This window comes from Heteronotia binoei, chromosome 8 (genome assembly GCF_032191835.1).
Source record: "Heteronotia binoei isolate CCM8104 ecotype False Entrance Well chromosome 8, APGP_CSIRO_Hbin_v1, whole genome shotgun sequence".
NCBI classification, from domain to species: Eukaryota; Metazoa; Chordata; class Lepidosauria; order Squamata; family Gekkonidae; genus Heteronotia; species Heteronotia binoei.
This window is the reverse complement of record NC_083230.1, coordinates 100,743,654-100,765,853: the sequence shown is the minus strand read 5'-3', so window position 1 is coordinate 100,765,853 and position 22,200 is coordinate 100,743,654. Positions and strand designations below refer to the sequence as shown.

At 45.3% G+C, this 22,200-nt stretch overlaps 1 protein-coding gene across 1 annotated transcript in view; it reads right to left on the bottom strand.

Annotated features, from left to right (window-relative positions):
• The window catches only part of TMTC1 (transmembrane O-mannosyltransferase targeting cadherins 1), a 246,580-nt gene extending 225,708 nt beyond the window's left edge, over positions 1-20,872 (bottom strand). The window contains exon 1 of the mRNA XM_060245730.1: positions 20,541-20,872. Within this exon, the coding sequence (XP_060101713.1) occupies positions 20,541-20,872 (332 nt within the window). The remainder of the gene's footprint in view (positions 1-20,540) is intronic.
• Between the last annotated feature and the right edge of the window lie 1,328 nt (positions 20,873-22,200).

The following is a 22,200-nucleotide window of genomic DNA, read 5'->3' as shown; positions in this document are numbered from 1 at the left end:
TTGTTCAGGAATAAAGACAGGTTGCTTACCTGTAACTGTGGATCTTCGAGTGGTCATCTGTGCATTCACACTCATGGGATAGAGCGCCTGTGCCGATCCTCGAATCGGTACCTAAAAAGCCCGGGATTTTTTCAGGAATAACTCCCTCTAGTGCTAGAACAAAGTTTGAGTCCAGTAGCACCTTTAAGAACAAAGTTTTATTCAGAATGTAAGCTTCCATGTGCATGCACACTTCATCAGATGATGAAATGGGGTACAATGAGCAGTACTATATATAGCTGATGGGCAGTGGTTAAGCATGCAAAATAGTACATAGTTGGATTCTAACGTTGTGCTATGTTGCATACTTACCCACTGCCCACAGCTATATGTAGCACTGTTCATTATACCCCATTTCATCATCTGATGAAGTGTGCATGCACACGAAAGCTTACATTCTGAATAAAACGTTGTTGGTTTTAAAGTTGCCACTGAACTCAAACTTTGTTCTATTGCTTCAGACCAACACGGCTGCCCACCTGGATCCCCCTAGTGCTGTTCCACAGGAGAAAACAGCTGGGGGAGAGGTCTTTCCATGGTTGCATTCTGACCCCATTTGAGCTCTCTGATTTTTAAAAAGCCATTCCCTGCAACTGCTATGGGGAACCCAAGCTGGGTTTGGGGAACCCGAATGTGGAGTGTGACCCTTAGATACAGCCATGAAAGGTAGAGAAACTAATGCAAAGAATAAATCTCCTCAGTATTTCAAAAGGTAGATGCCAGGATTTGGAAAGCCAGCAACAACAGGTTTCCATTCTGTAATGAAATTCTCCAGAAGCGGTGTTTATTTAGAGCAAAATGTCATTGTTGTTCTAGGTGCTGGCTCATATTACTTTAGACTAGCCCAATCAGGAAATATTATCAGGCTGATGGTGGGTAACCAATATGCAGATACGCAGGCAGACCGAGCAAGTTAATAGATGGGTGTACACATGCAATCCTTAATTAAAAGCTCTTGAATGACAATTAAACTTCTGGGAACATCTGGCATTGGGCAATGGGAACACTTTCCCATTTCTATCCTTTGCAAGAACCTTTAGATGATTAAGGGTATTAAGTACACACCACATGCAGTTCCAGAACCCTTTCTAAGAGAAGTTTTCTTAAATTTTAACAAATGCAGCTGATGAGACAACAGTTTCACAGGGAGGGAAGTACTCATAATTTCTTCCCAGCAGAAATGAGAACAGTTTGGAGCTGGCCATTTTTAATGTGAAAAAAGCACAAAAGAAAGGATTAATTGCACGGTCACACGGGAAACTTTGTTAATGGGATGAAAGACCTAAGTTTACTTCTATGCCAAGAGACAAGACACCTAGCAGCCAGGGGCCAAAACATGCAGACTCCAGTGAGGAATCATTAGCAGATGCTGAAGATTGCTCCATCTAACATGGGGGGAATGGGATATGTGGAAAATAAAAGTAGAAAGAGAGGAATTTCAAGGCTCCTGACTTCCAGTATCTGACAGCCACCTCAGCGCAACAGCCCGGAACAAGAAGATGATGACAATGAAATAAAAAAAGATTCCTTTAGGAACTAGAAGGAGGGCCTTATAACCAAGGATGAATATAAACAAATCACCAGTGCTTGTATAGAAAAAGTTAGGAAAGCTAAAGCTCAGTATGGCTGGCCAAAGATGCTAAAAACAACAAAAAAGGGTTCTATTCTTATGTTCAGAGTAAGAAAAAGAGCAGGGACATGGTAGGCTCATTGCAAGGGCAGGAAAGTGAACTTGTAATGAAGAGGGGGTAGAACTGCTCAATTCCTACTTTTCCTCAGTCTTCTCTTCTGAGGGAAACAGTGCTCAACATGGCAAAAACAGAATATATAATGAAGGTATGTAGTTGCAACCAAGGATCAGCATAGGGGTAGTACATAAACACCTAGTTTCTTGAAATGAAACTAAGTCCTCCGGGCCAGATTTTAGTATCCAAGGATACTAAAAGAGCTTGCGGATGTAATTTTTGAACCTCTGGCTATTATTTTTGAGAATTCATGGAGAACAGGAGAGGTGCCGGAAGATTGGAGGCGGGCGAAAGAAGGGAAAAAAGGAAGATCCAGATAACTACCAACCTGTCAGCTTGACATTTATACCTGGAAAAGTTTTAGAACAAATCATCAAACAGTCAGTCCTGGAACATTTAGAAAGGATAGCTGTGATTACTAAGAGCCAGCATGGGTTTCTCAAGAACAAGTCATGTCAGATTAACCTGATCTCTTTTTTTGAGAAAGTGACTACCTTGCTGGATCGGGGGAATGTTATAGACATCGTTTATCTTGATTCAGTAAGGCTTTTGATAAGGTTCCACATACTGTTCTTGATGACAAGTTGGTCAAATGTGGTTTGGATCCTGTTACCTTTAGGTGGATCTGTAACGGGTTGACAGATTGCATCCAATGAGTGCTTGTGAATGGTTCCACATCCTCTTGGAGAGGAGTGACAAGTGGAGTGCCTCAAGGATCTGTCCTGGGACCTGTATTGTTCAACATCTTTATCAAAGATTTGGATGAAGGAATAGAGGAAATGCTTATTAAATTTGCAGATGATACTAAATTGGGAGGGGTTGCACTTGCAAACACAGAAGAAGACAGAAACAGGATACAGGATGACCTTGACATGCTGGAAAACTGGGCTAAAATCAATAAAATGAATTTTAACAGGGATAAATGTAAAATTCTGCATTTAGGTAGGAAAAATCCAATATATGGTTATAGGATGGGGGAGACTTGTCTTAGCAGTAGTATGTGTGAAAAGGTTCTAGGGGTCTTAGTGGATCATATGAGTCAACAGTGTGATGCGGTGGCTAAAAAGGCAAATGTAATTTTGGGCTGTACCAACAGAAGTATAGTGTCCAGATCACGTGATGTGATGGTAACACTTTACTCTGCTCTGGTAAGACCTCACCTGGAGTATGGTGTTCAGTTTTGGGCACCACATTTTAAGGATATAGACAAGCTGGAACGGGTCCAGAGGAGGGCAACGAAGATGCTGAGGGGTCTGGAGATGAAGTCCTATGAAGAAAGTTTGAAGGAACTGGGCATGTTTAGCTTGGAAAGGAGGCGGCTGAGGTGATATGATCACCATCTTCAAGTACTTGAAGGGCTGTCATATAGAGGATGGTGTGGAATTGTTTTCTGTGGCCCCAGACAGTAGGACCAGAACCAACGGGTTGAAATTAAAAGAGTTCCCAGCTCAACATTAGGAACCTTACCATTAGAGCAGTTCCTCAGTGGAACAGTCTTCCTCAGGAGGTGGTGGACTCTCCTTCCTTGGAGGCTTTTAAACAGAGGCTAGATGGCCATCTGACAGCAATGTGGATCCTGTGAACTTAGGGGGAGGTATTTGTGAGTTTCCTGCATTATGCAGAGGGTTGGACTAGATGACCCTGGAGATCCCTTCCAACTCTATGATTCTATGCTTCTATAATACATTCAGGTATTTTCCATCTTTTAGACAAGAAGTATACCCACCTTGCCCTGGAAACTCTACTCCACTTTCCTACTTTGTGTCTCCATTTGGTTTTTTTTTTTATTGGATCAAAAATTAGAAATCAAACTATATATAAACATAAGACTTCTGTTTTTTAAAAAAATCTCTGCAGTGCTTTTAATTAAATATTCCTGAACCTAAATGGATCTTAAAGTGTGTTCACACTACGCTAAATAATGTGATTTGCAACTGGATTTTTACTGTGCAAGAATAGCCAAAATCCACTTGCAAAACGCATTGTTTAGTGATGTATGAATGCACCCTTAGATACAGTTCCCAACAGAAAGGACAGAATTCATTATTATGGCCTTTCAAAACAATATCTCAGTTCTCTTACTTATGATAATGCTAGGGAGATAGTGAAACAGAGAATATTGGACGTTGTCAGACAAAATGACCTTAATAGCACAACCAAATGACAAGCTCTGACAGAACCAATCAACAGGGTGCCCCGATGCCCTACCTATACCGCTTAACAAATAATGAATACAGGAGAACGTTTACTCTTATGAGGTGGGGCATTCTCCCTGCAGCAGGGGTGGAGGGGAGATACAAAAAAGTGCCATTCCAAGAATGATTATGCCCCTGCTGCTATGATGGTATCAAATCTTTAGTCCATGTCACATTTGACTGTGAGGCTTACAATGATCTTCGTGAAGTACTTCCATTTTCCACGGCCATACCTTTTACCAGTAGTCAAAAACTGCAACTCCTTAAGAATCTTCTTGACGATAAGGTGAACCCTGAGGTTACATACAAATTAGCAAAATTTGGCTGGCTTGCCACAAGAATAAGGAAAACTTTAATAATTCAGTCAGGAAATGGCTTTACCAATCTGTTTGCTGTAACTGCCATGTTCTGTTATATTTGTAGTTTTATAACAGGATTTTATGTCTTTTTATGTATGATTTTATGGCCATTCAGTTTTAATTCTGTACGATTTTACTGTTTTAAATGCTGGTTTAGGCTGTGAATAAACTAAACTAAACCAAAACAAAACCAGACTAAAGGAAAACCAAACTTGGAAAAGAGAGAGAGAGCATGTGAGTGTTTTTTCCAGGCTTATGTATTTTGATTAGGTTTGTCAGCCCTTCTGAGAACTGAGAGGGAAAGAGAGACAAGCTGACTCTTTGCTTGCAGAAACAAGTCAGAAAAACAGAACATGCAATTCCAGCTATTAAACTGCCTAATGGGCAAATTACACATTACCCCAATTACATTAATATGCACTTCAAAGCTTACTCCTCCCAAACTACACACAGCTCCTGCTCTTTACTGCTTGTAGGGCATTTACAGTGCTTCTGTATAACCTACCGGAGGACCAGTTTTCTCTACGGAGAAAATAAGCCAAATGGCAGTTCGCCTGCAGCCCGGTAACAGACAGTTTTGCAAAAGTGACCAGAAAAATTCAAGAGGAAACAAAATGCCATCCCAAGGGGAAAAAAAGAAGCGAACAGCCCCATATTAGCAGTTAATGACTATCTTGACAAACAGTCTTTTAAGGAAGGAAGTAGCTGGAAATGTTTTTAGAAATATACTTTCACTTGCTTTGAGAGCAAGCTCTTTGATGCTGGTGATTAAGGTTTGGGGGTGTTGCTGTCAAGTCACAGGTGACTTAGGTGACCCCCTGTAGCACATGGGTGTCAAACTCATTTGTTATGAGGGCCGGATCTGACATAAAAGAGACCTTGTTGGGCTGGGGACATGTCAGGTTGGGACGGGCCATGCGTATATCTATTTAAGATTAGGTAGCAGAGATATAAACTTTATAAAGGACACAAACACAATTAAATATATATATTTTATATATATATTTATATATTTTTATATATATATATAAAAACTTAAAACATGCTGAAAATAACACTCATTGATCTTAAAGGTGTTCCTTGTATTTCTCTCATGGGATCCAGGGAATGGGGCAAAGGAAGCTCTGGCTCTTTCCTTCCTTCCCCAGGGCACCAGGAGTGGGAGGAGCCTCAGCCAATAGAAGGAAGAGAGGCTTGGCTCAGTATTTCTGCTGTGCGATTGAGAGAGCCTGGCAAAACAAGCTCTGCCTTCCCCCCTTCCTCCCCAAGGGAGGAGGGCCAATGGAGAAAACAGAGGTTTTGCTCTGTAGCTCCTGTGCAATTGAGCAAGCCTTGCAAAGCAAGCTGTGATGCAGAAGGAAGCAAGAGAGAGGGAGAAGGAAGCAGATTACAGCCAGTTGCTTGAGGGCCTGATTTGGCCCCTGGGCTGCATGTTTGACACCCCTGCATGTGGTGTTTTCAAAGCAAGAAACGAACCGATCTGGGTTGCCATTGCCTGCTTCTGACCCTGGACTTCCATGGTGGTCTCCCATCCAAGTACTAACCAGGGCTGACCCTGCATAGCTTCCATGATCTGATGAGATCAGGCTAGCCTGGGCCATCTAGGTCAGACCACATCATCTTCTAATGTCTTTTAACAGGATATATCAGAGACTTAACTGGGAACCATGCAAGCTCTTCCACTGAACTTCAGCCCCATCTAAGTAGGATCTTGTCTCTGAAAACTCCTGCCACAATAAACTCGATAGACATTAATGTCTATCATGTGGATAGGAGTGCAACACTGAAAGAATGCACATGTGACCAGCCTGGCCTATCCAGATCAGGACCAAAAAAAGTTACTCAATTAAAATATAAGGGATTTCATGGCAACACCATGTGCATTTTCGGTGGAGAACATAAGAAAATAAAAAGAGGAGATTGGATTTATACCCAAAGGAGTCTCAGAGTGGCTTACAATCTCTTTTCCTTTCTCCTCCCCACAATAGACACCTTGTGAGATAGGTGGAGCTGAGCGAGCTCTGACAGAAATGCTCTTGAGCAGAACAGTTCTGAAAGAACTTGTAATACAATAGCACAGGTACCGATGTATTAAGCACAATATATCCTTCAAAACCTCACCAGTTGAATTATCACTCACACACAAAAAGTGTGTAAACAATCATTTAGTGCACAGTTTACAATAAGTCCATACAGCAAAATAATAGAACGAACATCCACATGATGCTCCCCCCAGACTATTTTCTAAAGTCACGTCTCAGAGGCACTGCCTTCAGCCACTTCTTGCAGTTCAGAATCTGGGTGGAGACAGGGGCGTTGTTCTGCTCAAGAAGATCAAAAGACTGTATTTCCTGGATTTCCTATGGTTTCATTGGTTTTACCCTTCGTCAGTCTTCACTCAATGCTGTTTTAACTGGGGCCACAGTACAAAGAATTCAATCACGGATCAATGTGTACATGCTCATGTCTCTGCTACTGGCTCTCCAGTGGGTGTTCGTTCTATTATTTTGCTGTATGGACTTCTTATAAACTGTGCACTAAATGTTTGTTTACACACTTTTTGTGTGTGAGTGATAATTCAACTGGTGAGGTTTTGAAGGATATATTGTGCTGAAAGAACTTGTGGCTGACCCAAGGTCACATCAGCAGGTGCATGAGGAGTGGGGAATCAAACCCGTTTCTCCCAGATAAGAGTCCACTACACCAAACCGTACCCTTCTGTGTAAAGTTTTATAAGATCAATTTTTACTGGGGGGGGGGGGGATCTGCAAACCTGCTTACTGTCTGTACCATTTGCCCATCATCCATCCTGTGTGCGCATGCATGCACACACTTGCATTCCTCCTCCCAAACACACATACTGTCCACTTCTGGGATTTGATAAAGTAGGTTCTTGAAGACAAAAAACTCATGCTACATCAAACATGCCCGTTCATCTTTCAAGCCAAGACTGCTGAGTGCTAGATAAGACATCTGACAAGCCCACTGGAACAGCTCCTTGCTTTACAGCCCCACAATCTTTTGCCATTCTTTGTAAGCAGAAATCAAGGAGGAAATTTTCTTGAGACAAAGACAAAAGAAGGGCCTGGCTCCTAATTCATTCACAGCAATTAGCAGAAAGCAAACAAGAGGTCTGCATTTGCCCATAATGGTTTTTAGCCACACACCATCAGAAATACATTCTTTGGTCAATGAGCGCAGATTTTGGTATCTTTAGGAGTGGCACAGAGTGGTAAAGCTCTGCTCACAACCTGAGTTCGATCCTGGCGGAAGCTGGTTCAGATAGTCAGCTCGAGGTTGACTCAGCCTTCCCTCCTTCCGAGGTCAGTAAAATGAGTACCCAGCTTGCTGGGGGGGGAGTGTAGATGACTGAGGAAGGCAATGGCAAACCACCCCATAAAAAGTCTGCCGTGAAAACACTGTGAAAGGAACGTCACCCCAGAGTCAGAAACGACTGGTGCTTCCATAGGGGACTACCTTTACCTTTAAGAGTAGATCCTTATAGGCTTTTGTTATTTTCCTTGCACATTTTTCCAAAAAAAACCCACAACTCTGAGGTGACATTGCTTTCACGTTTTTACGGCAGACTTTTTACAGGGTGGTTTGCCATTGCCTTACCCAAGACAGTAAACTAGAGAACATGAAATAACATGGTAACTTAGCCCCAAAACGGTGGGATCAAAATTCTGAAATGTAAACGGTACTTCACACATGCAGTCAGCGGCACAGTACTCAGGCCAGCGTGGAGCTACCAATGTTCCAGATGAGGTTTCAGAGAAACAGAGAAAATTGGCAATTTTTCTCACATCCAACAGGATCTTCTATAACCCAGTTATGAAGATCCAATGTAATATGCAATAATATAAAGTTCTATCAAGATAGGCTACGTGAAAAGGGTTAAAATAGTAAGGAGGGCAAATGGTTAAAAATACCTTTAGGTACCAACACTGTGTGTAACTTATCAGTGTTGTAGCTGCTTAAACCACTCATGCACAACTAATTTTAATTCTAATTTAAGTTCTGTTCCAATCATAAGGAGGACAAATAGTTAAAAATACCTTTACATACCGACATTGTGTAACTTCTCAGTGCTGCCGCTGCTTAAATCACTCAAAGGTAGCTAATTTTAGTTGTTTTAATTCTGTGCCTATTTTCTGGTCCAGTTCTAATTTTAGCTGGTTTTAGATGCTCAAACTACTCAGGTGTGGCTAATTTTAGTTCTAAACAGGCTCAGAGGTTCTTGACAAATTTTATTGCAGTACAGGAAGGGTTAAACAGAGGGTCGAACAATGGACAAGGATTAAAACTGAGGGCAGGGGGATCGCTTAAACTCCAATATCACTTTGAAACTTCTTACACCTATAGATTAAAGTGATAATACTAGAGAGTAGGATAGTGAATTCCCAGATAAGGCTAAATCTTAGGCAAGTTTTTGTACTACAAAAAGGAAAGCAAATAAAACAAAATGCAGATAGTGTTTAAATACCGCTAAGGCTTAAAACAACAGGCGGTCCAATTTTAATCTAAAACTAAAATTTTAAGCTAATTCTCACATTCTTTAAAGGAAGGGGTTTTTTTCCTACAAGAAAACAAGCAGTTACATGCCTCCTGTAACGGTTAAGGCTATGGAGCTAGAACCCCCTTTACCCCAAGCCTAGAAGAGCTGAATTAACTTCAGAAATTAAATTAGCATTTGAAATAAAAGGCAGCCTGAGAAGGAAATGAGATCTAAGCATCTCTCTTTCAGCAGGGTCTATTGTTAAGCAATCAGGGGCTGACTCACCTGTTTTCCTTTATAGCTTGGCTCCCAATCAGTGTGATTGGCAGCAGTGGGGGGTGGAGTTTTGGCCCAAGCTACATATTTGTTTAGGGTTTCTACTAGCCAGGCCCCCGATCTACAAGGTAGCAGGCCCACTCCAGTGCTGTAGTGTCTCAGTTCCAGAGACAAAGTGTCTGGAACAAGGGACTAAACAGATGAGTTTAGCAGACATGCAAGTTTAGCAGCAGGGTAAGGAAGCCAGAGTACTAACCTCTCCATGTCCTTAACAGAGTAAGCAGGCTTTCCACAAACAAATCTACATAAACAGTAAATTTATAAAAATGGGGATTAAATAAAATTATGAAGGTAGAATGCCAGGAGGGGGTTGAGGGCTATCCAGTGTATTGCACAGAGTGTAACATGAATGACTATCTGTGAACTGGACAGAAGTCATGGTTGTGTGCTTGGTGCAAGGAGCTCAGGAGTTCTCAGGGAACAAGTCTGCCCCTCCAAGGCCAAGGTGGCTGACCTGGAGAAGCAGGGACAATCAGTTAGGCATACAGATAAGACTCTTGGAGACTGGTTAGATGTGTCCCACTCTGAGAATGGCCCCATAGCTGTCATGGATGGGGGTCAAGGAGAAACAGGACACCATGCTAATGGAAGTGGGAATGTTCCCTCAAAAGGGACTCCACATGTGGTGAACAAGTATTCTTTTGCATCAAGGAACCATCCCTGGGCAGGGAAGGAGGGGGGCTCTTGGTAGCTGGTAATTCAATCCTTAGATAGATAGATGGCAAACCTGCATACTGACCACATGGTAACTTGCCTGCCTGGTGTGAAAGTAGTGGACATTATGTGTGGTCTAGTTAGGCTTGCAGACACTGCTGAGAAGGAGCCAGTTGTTGTGGTACATATTGGCACCAACAATGTAGGAAAATGTTGTTGTGTGGTCCTAGAGGAAACATTTAGGCTACTCAGCAGGCTATTCAAGGACAGGACCTCCAAGGTAGCCTTCTCAGAAGTGCTGCCTGTTCCAGGCAGGGCCATCTAGAATGGAACAAATTAGGAGTCTCAATGCATGAGTGAGCTGATGTTGTAGGGAAGAATGGTTTAAGTTTGTTAAGCATTTAGATGCATTTTGGAACAAGCAGGACCTATACAAAAGAGACAGACTCCACTTGTTCCAAGAAGGAACCAGGCTGCTGGTGATTAAAATCAAAAGGGTGGCAGTTTTTAAACTGAATCTTTGGAGATGAAATGTCTCTGGCTCAGGATGGCTCATATCAAGAGATAAAGGGGTAGCTGTTACTCTTCTATAAGGGAATGGGGTTAGGGCTAGCCATTGAGAGGGTGACAAACAATACTAAATGCCTAGCAAGGTCCAGAGGCCATAGGAGGAAGGTTGCAGGCCTAACATGTCTTGGAAATTCTAGATGTTTATATACTAATGCTATAAGTGTCGGAAGGAAAATGGGGGACCTGGAATGCTTTGGGTCAGAGAATAAAACAGACATTGCTGGCATTTCAGAAACTTGATAGGATGAAGAAAATCAGTAGGATACAGTGATTTCTGGATATAAATTATATTGGAAGGATACGAACAGAAGGGTTGGAGGTGGAGTGGCTCTGTATCAGTGAGGGTATACAGTCCAGTAAGGCTGAGAATGTACGAGAAATAGATTCACTTACAGAAATGCTATGTGTGTGCCCAAAAAGAAGTTTAACTCTGAGAGTTTGTTATCGCTCACCAGATCAAAAGTTAGAGGATGATTTAAAAAGAGATGGAAAAGATTATTGCTCTAGATAAGGCAATGCAACCACTGGCCCCATTCCAGTAGCACAAACGGAACCCAGCAAAAATGCGATAGGGAAATCTTTCCACATGGCGCATTTTTTTGTCTGCGTCTGTGGAGCCAGTTTCCACAATAGTACAGCAAGTCTTCTTTTTAGTGGTCTCCCAGTAAAAGGGAGGATTTAGGGTGGATTCAAAAGACCGCAAGATTCACAAGGTAGCTTCAATTTATTACATGACAGCCTGATATTGAAGTTTCATCACATGGCGATTCACCACAAGAAAGTCATTCCATGCTCCGAGAGCGGTTTGCTCTGCTAGGGAACAAGGTCCTATCTCAAAAAGCCAGCTGCATCAGCCCAGTAAGGTGTCAGAGAGTTCTGTTTCTCTAACACTAAGGGTTATGGCCCTAAACTTGGTATCTGTTGTCTCCATAGATCTCAAGCTGTGACTTACTCAGCAAAGAAATTATGCTTAGGATATACTGAATACCACAGTAACTTACAGAATACATCTCTTAAACATATATTTCATATACTCTTAAACATATACCTCCAGTTATTCAATCTTTTGGGGAAGAGGTCATTACTCATATCAATGTTGTATTAGAATATTCACTCCTCTTTGAAGATGCTTATGTACTTTTAAACTGTTTGCATGTCTACTGGAAGCTAACTGATGGGCAATGAAAACAGACCATCCGTGCCCTTACAGTTGCTAAAAGACTTTATCACAACACTGGAGAGATAAATGCCCACCTTCCATAATTCAAAGGACTGAGGACATTTTATAGATACTCACATGTAAACTTGCCACTACTGTTATATTTTTAGTATTTCTTTTCTGTTTGAGTTTTGTAATTATTTTCTCAAAGTAAAAACCACTGAAAAACAGGGCAGAAAAGGAGCAGCTCGCCCACCCACAAACTACATTATAAGACTACGGCATTTTTATTTATTTTTTTTAAAATTCTGCAGAAAACTAATCTGGTACAAATCATGATGCTGATGGAGACCAACTTACTTTGGCTTGCAAGAGCTTTTCCAAGAGATCAGAAATGAAGAACGAAACCTCTTCCATGTGTACATCATGTACTTTTTAAAAACCGTCATACTTTTTTTGGCAAGATTAAGTAGCCTGATGGGATGCCAAGAATAGGGAACCAATCTGATGGATTTTTTTTTTTAAAAAAGAAGTAACAGCAATAGCTACAAAGTACAAGAAAATATACACTGTCTTCCTCCCCTTTTCTGCCAACAAAACAAATGAGCAGCCGATTCCCCAGACACAGACAAATGCGAGAAAAAGACGAGAAAGAGCCCAACTCAAATACACAGACACAAAACCTTCCATTCCTCAGTCTGCCCTTGGCAATACTGAATGCCAACTATTGGCAAGTCCCTGCTATTTTCAGCAGAAGAATTCCAGTAACAGGTCAGCTTAAGGGAAGAAGCAGGGGCTGCATTCAGTCCAAGAAGGCGCTTTGGAAGGCTTTGGGCTCACATGCTGTTTCTACTTCTCATGCACAGCCAATAGACTACAGATAGCAGTGACCAGATTATTAGTCAAAGATCTGGGAGACCCAGGTTTGAATCCCCACTCTGCCATGGAAGCTTGCTTGAGGGACCTTGGGCCAGTCGCACACTCTCAGTGATGGTCACACACCATCAATTATTAAGAGAGACAGTTTGGTGTAGTGGTTAAGTGCACGGACTCTGATCTGAGAGAACCGGGTTTGATTCCCCACTCCTCCACTTGCAGCTGCTGGAATGGTCTTGGGTCAGCCATAGCTCTGGCAGAGGTTGTCCTTGAAAGGGCAGCTGCTGTGAGACCCCTCACAGCCCCACCCACCTCACAGGGTGTCTGTTGTGGGGGAGGAAGATAAAGGAGATTGTGAGCCACTCTGAGACTCTGCAATTCGGAGTGGAGGGCGGGATATAAATCCAATATCTTCTTCTTCTCAGCTTAGAGAAAGGTTCCCTGAACCATTTTTAGATGCTGTATTTTCAGGATGACATTGCCACGTGCAGAATTGGAGGTTTATGTTCTTATTCTAAGAACATAAAAAAGCCATGTTGGATCAGGCCAATGGCCCATCCAGTCCAACACTCTGTGTCACACAGAACGCACCCGCAGAGCAACTAGTGGGGAATCTATCGCTTGCTCAAGAGGAAAACAGAAGCTTGGGGGGCGCAGCAACGCTAGTGGGAAATTAGTCAACGTTTAGGAGATATATCCTGTAAGTTACTGTGGTATTCAATATATACTAAGCACAATTTCTTTGCTGAACAAGTCATCTAGATGGGTAGCCATGTTAGTCTGTCCACAGCAGGAGAAAACAGCACCCAAGAAAAAAGAGAAGCAGCTGTGCCATAACAAAGCTATGGTATGGATACACAGGGCTTTTTTTGTAGAACCCCAGCAGGAGCTAATTTGAATATTAGGCCACACCCCTGGTGCCAAGCCAGATGGAACTGCATTCCTGTGTGTTCTTGCTCAAAAAAGGCCATGTATGCACTGCACAAAACCTAATGTCGTTGCAAAGGCAGACACAGGGCAAGGAGGTATGCAGGGCTTTTGTTGAGCAGGAACGCACAGGAACACAGTCCCAGCTAGTTCGGCATCCGGGGGTGTGGCCTAATATGCAAATGAGTTCCTGCTGGGCTTTTGCACCAAAAAAAGCCCTGGAGGTATGAATGGCAATGGTGGCTCCCCATCAGTTATTAAGACTCACTCCTAGTTTTGATAAATATCCAGAATCCATGAACAGATGCTACTCAATGCACAATGCCACAGGACCAACAACGTGCACACTTCACAGCCACACAGATTCCAGTAAACAGCAGCCACCTAACACAGAATGTTTCTGCCCTGTCTAGAGGTGCATGCATCCTGCAGGTATAATGTGTCACGTCAAGAGAACTAGATGTGCAAGTACCAAGGACAGTGCCAGAACACAGGCAACAGTGGGATGCCCAAGGCAACACATCCCACAGTGGTATGTGGACTCCATGCATTAAGTGAATGATAGACTTGCAACCAGATGCATTGGCAAAAGATCTTTAAATCCAAGAAAAGGCACAAGAATGGAAGCACAGCCTCAAACTCCACTGTTATAACTGCTTTCCCCCCACTCACTAGGTTGTAGGGGCAAACAATTAGAGCCAAAGAGGCCATGCAATGGCATAGATACACAGCACATGACCTAGTGTAGTTGCCAAGGTAGGTATGGGGCAAGAGGAAGGGCAATGGTCAGTGGCAGATTGCCTGCTTGGCATGACAAAGGTCCCAGGTTCAATACCTGGCGTCTCTAACAAAAAGCAGAAGGTAGTAGGCAGTGTGAAAAACCTCTGCCTGAGAACCTGGAGAGCCACTTCCAGTCTGAGCAGACAATACTGGCTCCGAAAAATCAGTTATATGATTCAGTAAAAGACTACTTAATCTGTACAAGTAGTACAGGGATGGGGAACCTTTTTTCTGCCAAGGGTCATTTGGATATTTATAACATCATTTGCGGGCCATACAAAATTATCAACTTAAAAAACAGTGCTCCGCTGAGGGAGAACGATTCAGGCCAGCAAAATTAATGCAAATAATTGTTTTTCTATTTGAAATCATGTGGGGAGAAGCCTAGTTTGGTGCACACACACCGCCCACTGCCTAGGCAAATGCCTAGGTCCAAGGCTTTTTTTGTAGGAAAAAGTCCAGCAGGAACTCATTAGCATCACATCCCCTAATATTAGCAGATTAGGTCACACACTCATTAGCATATTAGGCCACACCATCTGGGATAATCAAGTGCAAATTAAACTGGTGGTAACTGGCTCCCATCCCCCCACCCCTGCTACCCCTCCCTCCCTCCCTCCCTTCATATGGAAACTGCAGCTGCTCCCAGCAAACCTTTAAAGGCACTCACATACCCCAGCAGCAGTCCTTCACAATGCCTACCACTCAGGCTCCACAGAGAACTTGAGCTGGGCCCCAGGGAGGCCGCTGCACAGCGCAGCTGGGCCCCACGATCCTCACCTGCCAGCTGGGCCCCAGGGAGGTCGCCATGTGGCTCGGCTCAGCCCAGCAATCCCTGAGGGCCAGACCAAGTGATCTCAAGGGCCATAAATAGCCCTTGGGCCAGACATTCCCCACCCCGGAACTAGTACAAAATAATAATAACCACAGAGTCTTGCAGGGTATCCAAGCAACACCAGCCTCAGATAAAGTGCTTCTAGTTGTCTTAAGCACTCCACTCACAGAGCCATGTCACAAATTATGCAAAACAGAATTGTTCAGGAGGGCATTGTTATAAAGATATTAGGGCTCTAATATACAGGAAGGGTTAAGTGAGGCACTCTTCCTAACTCTATGCTGTATATATTGTGTGCTGCATTATCCAGGGGTGACCAAACTTGCTTAATATAAGAGCCACATAGAACAAACATCAGATGTTTGAGGGCCACCAGGAAGGCAGGCAGGAAGGCAGGCAAACAGATGGGGGGGGAGAGGAAGAGGTGGAAAGAAGACAACTTTAATTTAAAATGCATTCTCCAAGCCACTGGCTGATTTGGCTTGGCGAAGTGATTCAGAGAGACAAATGCCTTCTCCAAACCAGCCAACAGGGCAGTGGGGGCACTGAGAGCTGCACAATGTGTGTGAAAGAGCCACATATGGCTCCTGAGCCACAGTTTGGCCACCCCTGATCTATCTGTCCTGTGTATTATCCTGCTCTTACCATGTAATTTTCTGTAATTCTACTTCTGTAATTCCATTTTCTGCATCGCTTGACATATTCTGTTTGATACTTTCTTTGCACTGCTTTTCATTTTTGAATTCCTAGTCCTATTGCGTTGCTTATCAGAGTTGTGATGCTTGGTTACAGCATGCAATCCTCCTGGAGTCTCACTAAGAAAAAGCAAACTATAAATGCAGTAAACAAATAAGTTAGTAGTGAGTCATTATTGCTTACAGAAGCGCAGCCTCAAAAACAGCAATGGTGGAATCAGCTGCCGGAAGAGGTGAGGGCCCTGCGGGACTTGGCGCAGTTCCGCAGGGCCTGTAAGACGACCCTCTTCCGGCTAGCCTATACCTAGCCTACATCTAGCTAGGATAACAACTTGAGGTAACTGGCCAGCCATCTGTTTACAGGAAACTGAATTACTCTGTTTTAATGTTTTTAACTGTTTAACTATTTAACTGTTTTATATTTGAAATTGTTTAATTTTAAGTTTGATTAATTGTTGGAAGCCGCCCTGAGCCATTCGTGGGAAGGGCGGGATATAAATCCCAAATAAATAAATAAATAAATAAATAAATAAGCAATGGAGAAACCAGGAAACAAATACAGGTTCCAAAGAAACATCCTCCAACTGCAGAGTGAGCAGAGACTCAAGGACTACATTCCTCATAAAAGGTATCTGAGAAGTTACAAACTCAAGGAATAAACCAAGTATGTCCATGGAGTGAAGGAAGAGAAAACAGGCAGGGGATGGAAGAGAGGCAACACTAGTGGAGGCACTCCCATGCCCCTAAGCCAGTATTTAGTAGCAATCCAGAGGATACCACTGTATTGATATACACCCTGTCTATTCTTTCTGCTAGTACATATGCCTCCAAACTACACTCCCAGAAGGTATTGTTTTACTCTACTCTGGTGAGACCTCACCGGGAGTACTGTGTTCAGTTTTGGGCACCACATTTTAAGAAGGATGTAAGTTGGAACGAGTCTGGGAGGGCAACGAAGATGGTGAGGGGTCTGGAGACCAAGTCCTATGAGGAAAGATTGAAGAAGCTGGGCATGTTTAACCTGGAGAGGAGGCAGCTGAGAGGTGATGTGATCACCATCTTCAAGTTCTTGAAGGACTGTCACATTGAGGATGGTGCAGAATTGTTTTCTGTGGCCCCAGAAGGTAGGACCAGAACCAATGGGTTGAAATTAAATCAAAAGAGTTTCCAGCTCAACATTATGAAGAACTTCCTGACAGTGAGAGCAGTTCCTCAGCAAAACTGGCTTCCTCAGGAGATAGTGGGCTCTCCTTCCTTGGAGGTTTTTAAACAGAAGCTAGATGGCCATCTGACAGCAATGCAGATCCTGTGAATTTAGGGGGAGGTATTTGTGAATTTCCTGCATTGTGCAGGGGGCTGGACTGGATGACCCTGGGGGACCCCTTCCAACTCTATGATTCTATAATCTCATGGAGGAGTGGTCCAACAATGACAAAGAGAACCTCCATATTCTGAGGCAGTTAACCTCTGAAACCCACTGCTAGAAGGCCTTAGCCTCTGTGCTGTTTGATGTCCCTCCAGGGCAACTGGTTGGCCACTGTGAGAAACAGGATGCTGAACCAGATGGACCACTGGTCTGATCCAGCAAGGCGCTTCTTATAAAGCAGGTCTTTGGTCCAGCAAACAGCAAAGCTATATTTCCACTGCAGCACTTAATCTCAGAGCAGCTGAATACCCGCAAGCAACACTTGCCCAGTGATAGATCCAGGTGGGCAGCCTTGTTAGTCTGAAGCAGCAGAACAAAGTATGGGTCTGGTGGCCCCTGGAATAAAGATCTGTTGGTCATAATGGTACCACTGGACTCGAACTCTGTTCTACTATTGCTAAGTGTTCAATGAGACGGGGTTGAGCCATACTTCCCACTGCAGCCCAGAATGCAGGAAGCCCTTCTGTATTACAGATTAACCAGGGCTTTTTTTTGTAGCAGGAACACCTTTGCATATTGGGCTACACCCCCCCTGATGGAGCCAATCCCACAAGAGCTTACAATAGGCCCTGTAAGAAGAGCGCTGTAAACTCTTGGGAGGATTGGCTCCATCAGGGGGGTATAGCCTAACATGCAAAGAAGTTCCTGCTACAAAAAATGCCCTGATGATTAACCATAAAGCATAAAACCACTGAGCCACACCTTGATGGAGCGGGGAGGGTGCAAGCTTAAGGAGCAGGCTGCCTCCTATTTATTTATTTATACCCCACTTTTCTTTCCAGTGGAAACCTAAAGCGGCTTACAATTTAATTTAATTTTTGGATTTTTATTTATTTATTTATCTAAATTTCTATTCCGCCCTCACCGCAAGCGGACTAACAACATTCATATTTACAAGTTAAAACTAATAAAACATAATTACAATTTAAAACCATTTCATGGTGCTGTACCACTACAATATAAGCGAGTTCTTTTTTTTCTGATGGTGATCACATAGTAACTATAATGATGTGGGGTGGCAGTTCTCTCCCGGTTAGATATCAAAGGCCTGTTGGAACAGTTCGGTCTTACAGGCCCTGTGGAAAGTAGAAAGATCCCACAGGGCCCTTATGGCCTCCGGGAGAGCATTCCACAGTTCTGGCGCTGCCACCGAGAAAACCCTAGCTCACATCAAACGCAAACTAGCCTCCTTTGGTCCAGGGATTTTTTCCTTTGGTCCAGTAGATTTTTTGTCCCTATCCCACAAGTGGGCTCAGGGCGGCTTACAGCAGCAAAATTCAAAACATATTACAAATTAAAATTAACTTCATTAACATCAAGCTGGAACGGGTCCAGAGGAGGGTGACGAAGATGGTGAGGGGTCTGGAGACCAAGTCCTATGAGGAAAGGTTGAAGAAGCTGGGGATGTTTAGCCTGGAGAGGAGGCGGCTGAGAGGTGATATGATCACCATCTTCAAGTACTTGAAGGGCTGTCATATAGAGGATGGTGTGGAATTGTTTTCTGCCCTGGAAGGTAGGACCAGAACTAAGGGATTGAAATTAAATCAAAAGAGTTTCCTGCTCAACATTAGGAAGAACTTCCTGACCGTTAGAGCGATTCCTCAGTGGAACAGGCATCCTCGGAAAGTGGTGGGCTCTCCTTCCTTGGAGCTTTTTAAACAGAGGCTAGATGGCCATCTAACAGCGATGAAGATCCTGTGACTTTGGGGTAGGTATTTGTGGGTTTCCTGCATTGTGCAGGGCGTTGGACTAGATAACCCTGGAGGTCCCTTCCAACTTTATGATTCTATGATTCTAATTACCAAAGGACTAAGCACAGAATTGCTATGAGACACTGGAGAGCTTCAGCAGTCAGATATTAGACGTAACCCCCTCCCCACTTTGTTCCAGCTTAGCTATATCCAAGAAACACACTCTCAGCTAGAGACACAAACCTAGAGACTTCAGCTCTTAAAGTGGGTGTTCTCCTGCTGAGCCAATGACCACTGCCCATCAGGGAGGAAAGAGCTCCCACCCTACGCCATACAGCCAGATGTCAACCCCCAAAGTATACAGCCACAGAGGTTTAAACCAAGGGAGGCAGCACAATGACACTGGTTATCAGCTGTATTCAACAGATAGGAGCAGGAGAAATGGTTCTGAATTCAGAGCCTACTCGAACAATTTGTAAATGTGGTCTGTATGGATGTGGAATAAGAATGAAAAAAAACAGCCTGCATGCTCAAATATGGGCAGGGAAATATTATTTTGTACCAGGTGGCTGAGATTCCATCGGGTACATCAAAGACAAAGCAGAGGGCTCGAAACAGTTTTTATCCGAGGTAAGCGTCCATGAGAATCAATGAGAAAGGGCTGGGACAGAACTTCATACGCCTTTGGTGTAAAAGTCCCTAGGAAAGTCTTTCTGCTCTCCTGAATTTCTCCTGCAAACAGACAGGGAATAGGTCCACCGCTGGCTCTCGGCACCATAAATCAGTCAGCGATCAGCACTTCTTGGCTCGATCACAGCCTGGCAAAGGTGGGGCTGGGAATTCTATGGCATATCCTCCCCGCCCCCACGAGGGAGGGCCACACCAGCGCCTGGAGCGAGTTATGAATTCTTGCGAGCCTGGTGCACTGAGGGGGCACAGAAAAAGTGCCAGTCCTGCCCCTGCCAGGAAGCAGCAGGGGAGAGTCTAGATGGAGCATGAGAGAAAGTTGACTTTCCAGCAAACGCTTCAGCCCAGAATTCAGCGGGGGAAAGTTGCCAGCGCTGGTCAAAGGAAGGGATTTCAGAGCTGGGGGGCAAAGTGCCCAGCTGATGGAAAGATGAACAGGTAGAGGAATCGGGGGTGGGCTTGGAAGACGGACGCATAAGCAACCTCCCTGACTGAAGAGTTCCCTTCTCTCCTAGTGGCCACTGCCAAGGGACAAAGGAAATGCCTCCGAAGTCTTTTCCCTTTCTGCGCTGTTTCACCCCCTGTTGGCGTTTGCGCCTGGAAGGTCCTCCAGGAAGCAACACAGTTCTCCCACCCCGCACATGTTCTCTGCTAAATGCCAACAGACGCGAGTAGCACTGATCAGCGTCTTCCTCCTAACCTTTCCCACGCTACTGAACAACCCCAACAGAAATCCCGACAGGGTCAGGAGCCTTCCCCTCCCAGCCCAGCTGCACCTGTAGGATCGCCCAGATCGCCCCTCCACACACACACCCACTGCCTCTTTTCAAACAGCCGCAGGTGAAGTTTCCCCCCCGGCTTGGAGACGGTTCCCCATTCCCACGATCTCCGCCTTCGCATCCAGAAACACCCCCGGGCTGGCAGCGAGGCACGCGCGTTAGCAACATTACGCACTCGTGGCGCTGGTCCGGCGCGTCCCGGGGCATGTGCAGAGTGTCTTTCCCCTCCCTGCCGCCCCCAAAGCCAGTACGCCGCGCGGGCGGGGGAGCTGGAAGGCGGCGGACTTACTTGAAGGTGAGGATGCAGAGGGGGCGGTAGGACTTGTGGCTGGTGTTCTCGCCCATGCCCTTGCCCCAGAAGTCGTTGGCGAAGGCGGCTGCCAGGGGGGCTCCCGGCCGCACGTCGGGGTTGTTGACGATCGCCCACACGTCGTCATGCACGAACTCGCCGCGCAGCGAGTTCCAGTAGCAGAGCGCGGCCAGCAGCGCGGCGCAAGCCCCGGCCCCCCAGCGCCCCGCCCGGCCCGGGGAAAGCGGCGGCGACCGCTGCGGAGGAGGAGGAGGAGGCGCTCGTGGCGGCTCCCTGCTGCCCCGGCTGCTGCTGCCTCCCGCCGACGCCATCCTGCCGGCGGGCTAGCTGCTGCTGCCTCCCTCCGCCGGGCATCCCCCCGCTTCTCCGCCTCCTGCTGCTGCCCACGCCTGCATAACGCGCCCAGCGAGCCACGAGCTCGAGCCCCCCGCTCGCGCTCTGCCGCCGCTCCGCCGGGCCAGCCGCAAATAAACAGCGGCCGCCTCCCTCCCCGCGCCATCCCCCCCCCGCCAGCCCCGAGCACGCATGCTCCCTGCAGCACGCGCCGCTTCGCCCTCCCCTGGCCTGCAAGCCGGGCGCTCCCGCCGGAGGGGAACCCAGAGCTGCGGGGCAGGCGCTCCTCTCGCACCCCCGAGGCCCGCCTCTGCAGCGGGGGCAGCTCAGGAAACACGGCAGGGCCAGGCCAGCAAAGTTGATGTTGTATAAGCCAAGGAAGTGACGGTCCAGTTCAGAAGGTCAGTTCCGAAAGGCTAACTTTGTCCCTGGGAAAGAGGCCGGATAAAACTGATGTGCCGCTTTTACGGGACGCTTTCAGGACCCTAGTCCAAGGTGGGGGAAATTGCTGAACGCAGGAGCCGCGTAGAGTAAATGTCAGACGTTTGAGGCCCGCAAGACATGGACGTCAGTTTTTTGAGAGCAGACAGGAAGGATGGACGGGCAATAGAGGGAGAGGTGGAAAGAAAGCAACTTTAAATGCATTTTCCAAGCCATCTGCTGTCTTGTCTTGGAGAAGTGATTTAAAGAGAGAAATGCCTTCTCCAAGCCAGCCAACAGCGCAGTTGGGGCTTTGGGAGCCACACGATATATATGAAAGAGCCACAGGTGGATCCCAAACTACAGCTTGGCCAACTCTGCCTTAGTCGCAGACCGGCCCACAAGATGTCTCTGGGTTTTCTTTTATTCAGATATGTACACCTAGCTTTCTCCTGCCAGTTTGGTGCAGTAGTTAAGTGCTGGACTCTTATCTGGGAGAACCTGGCTTGATTCCCCACTTCTCCACTTGCAGCTGCTGGAATGGCCTTGGACCAGCCATAGCTCTTGTAGGAGTTGTAGCCTGGTTTCTGTGTTGTCCCATTTATGGTGACTTAATTCCTTTTGCATTGGAAGTATCTTGCATTTTGGTGTTTCGGAGAAGGCAGGCAGGAAGGCAGACTTGGCTCTCTCTTAAGTTTTTGCAAGGCAGAACTGGTGGTGGTAGAGGAGGAGGAGAACAAGAAGAAACTGAATGTATATCCTGCCCTCCATTCTGAATCTCAGAGCAGCTCACAATCTCTTTTATCTTCCTGTGAGGTGGGTGGGGCTGAGAGCTCTCATAGAAGCTGCCCTTTCAAGGACAACCCCTTCAAGAGCTCTGCTGCAT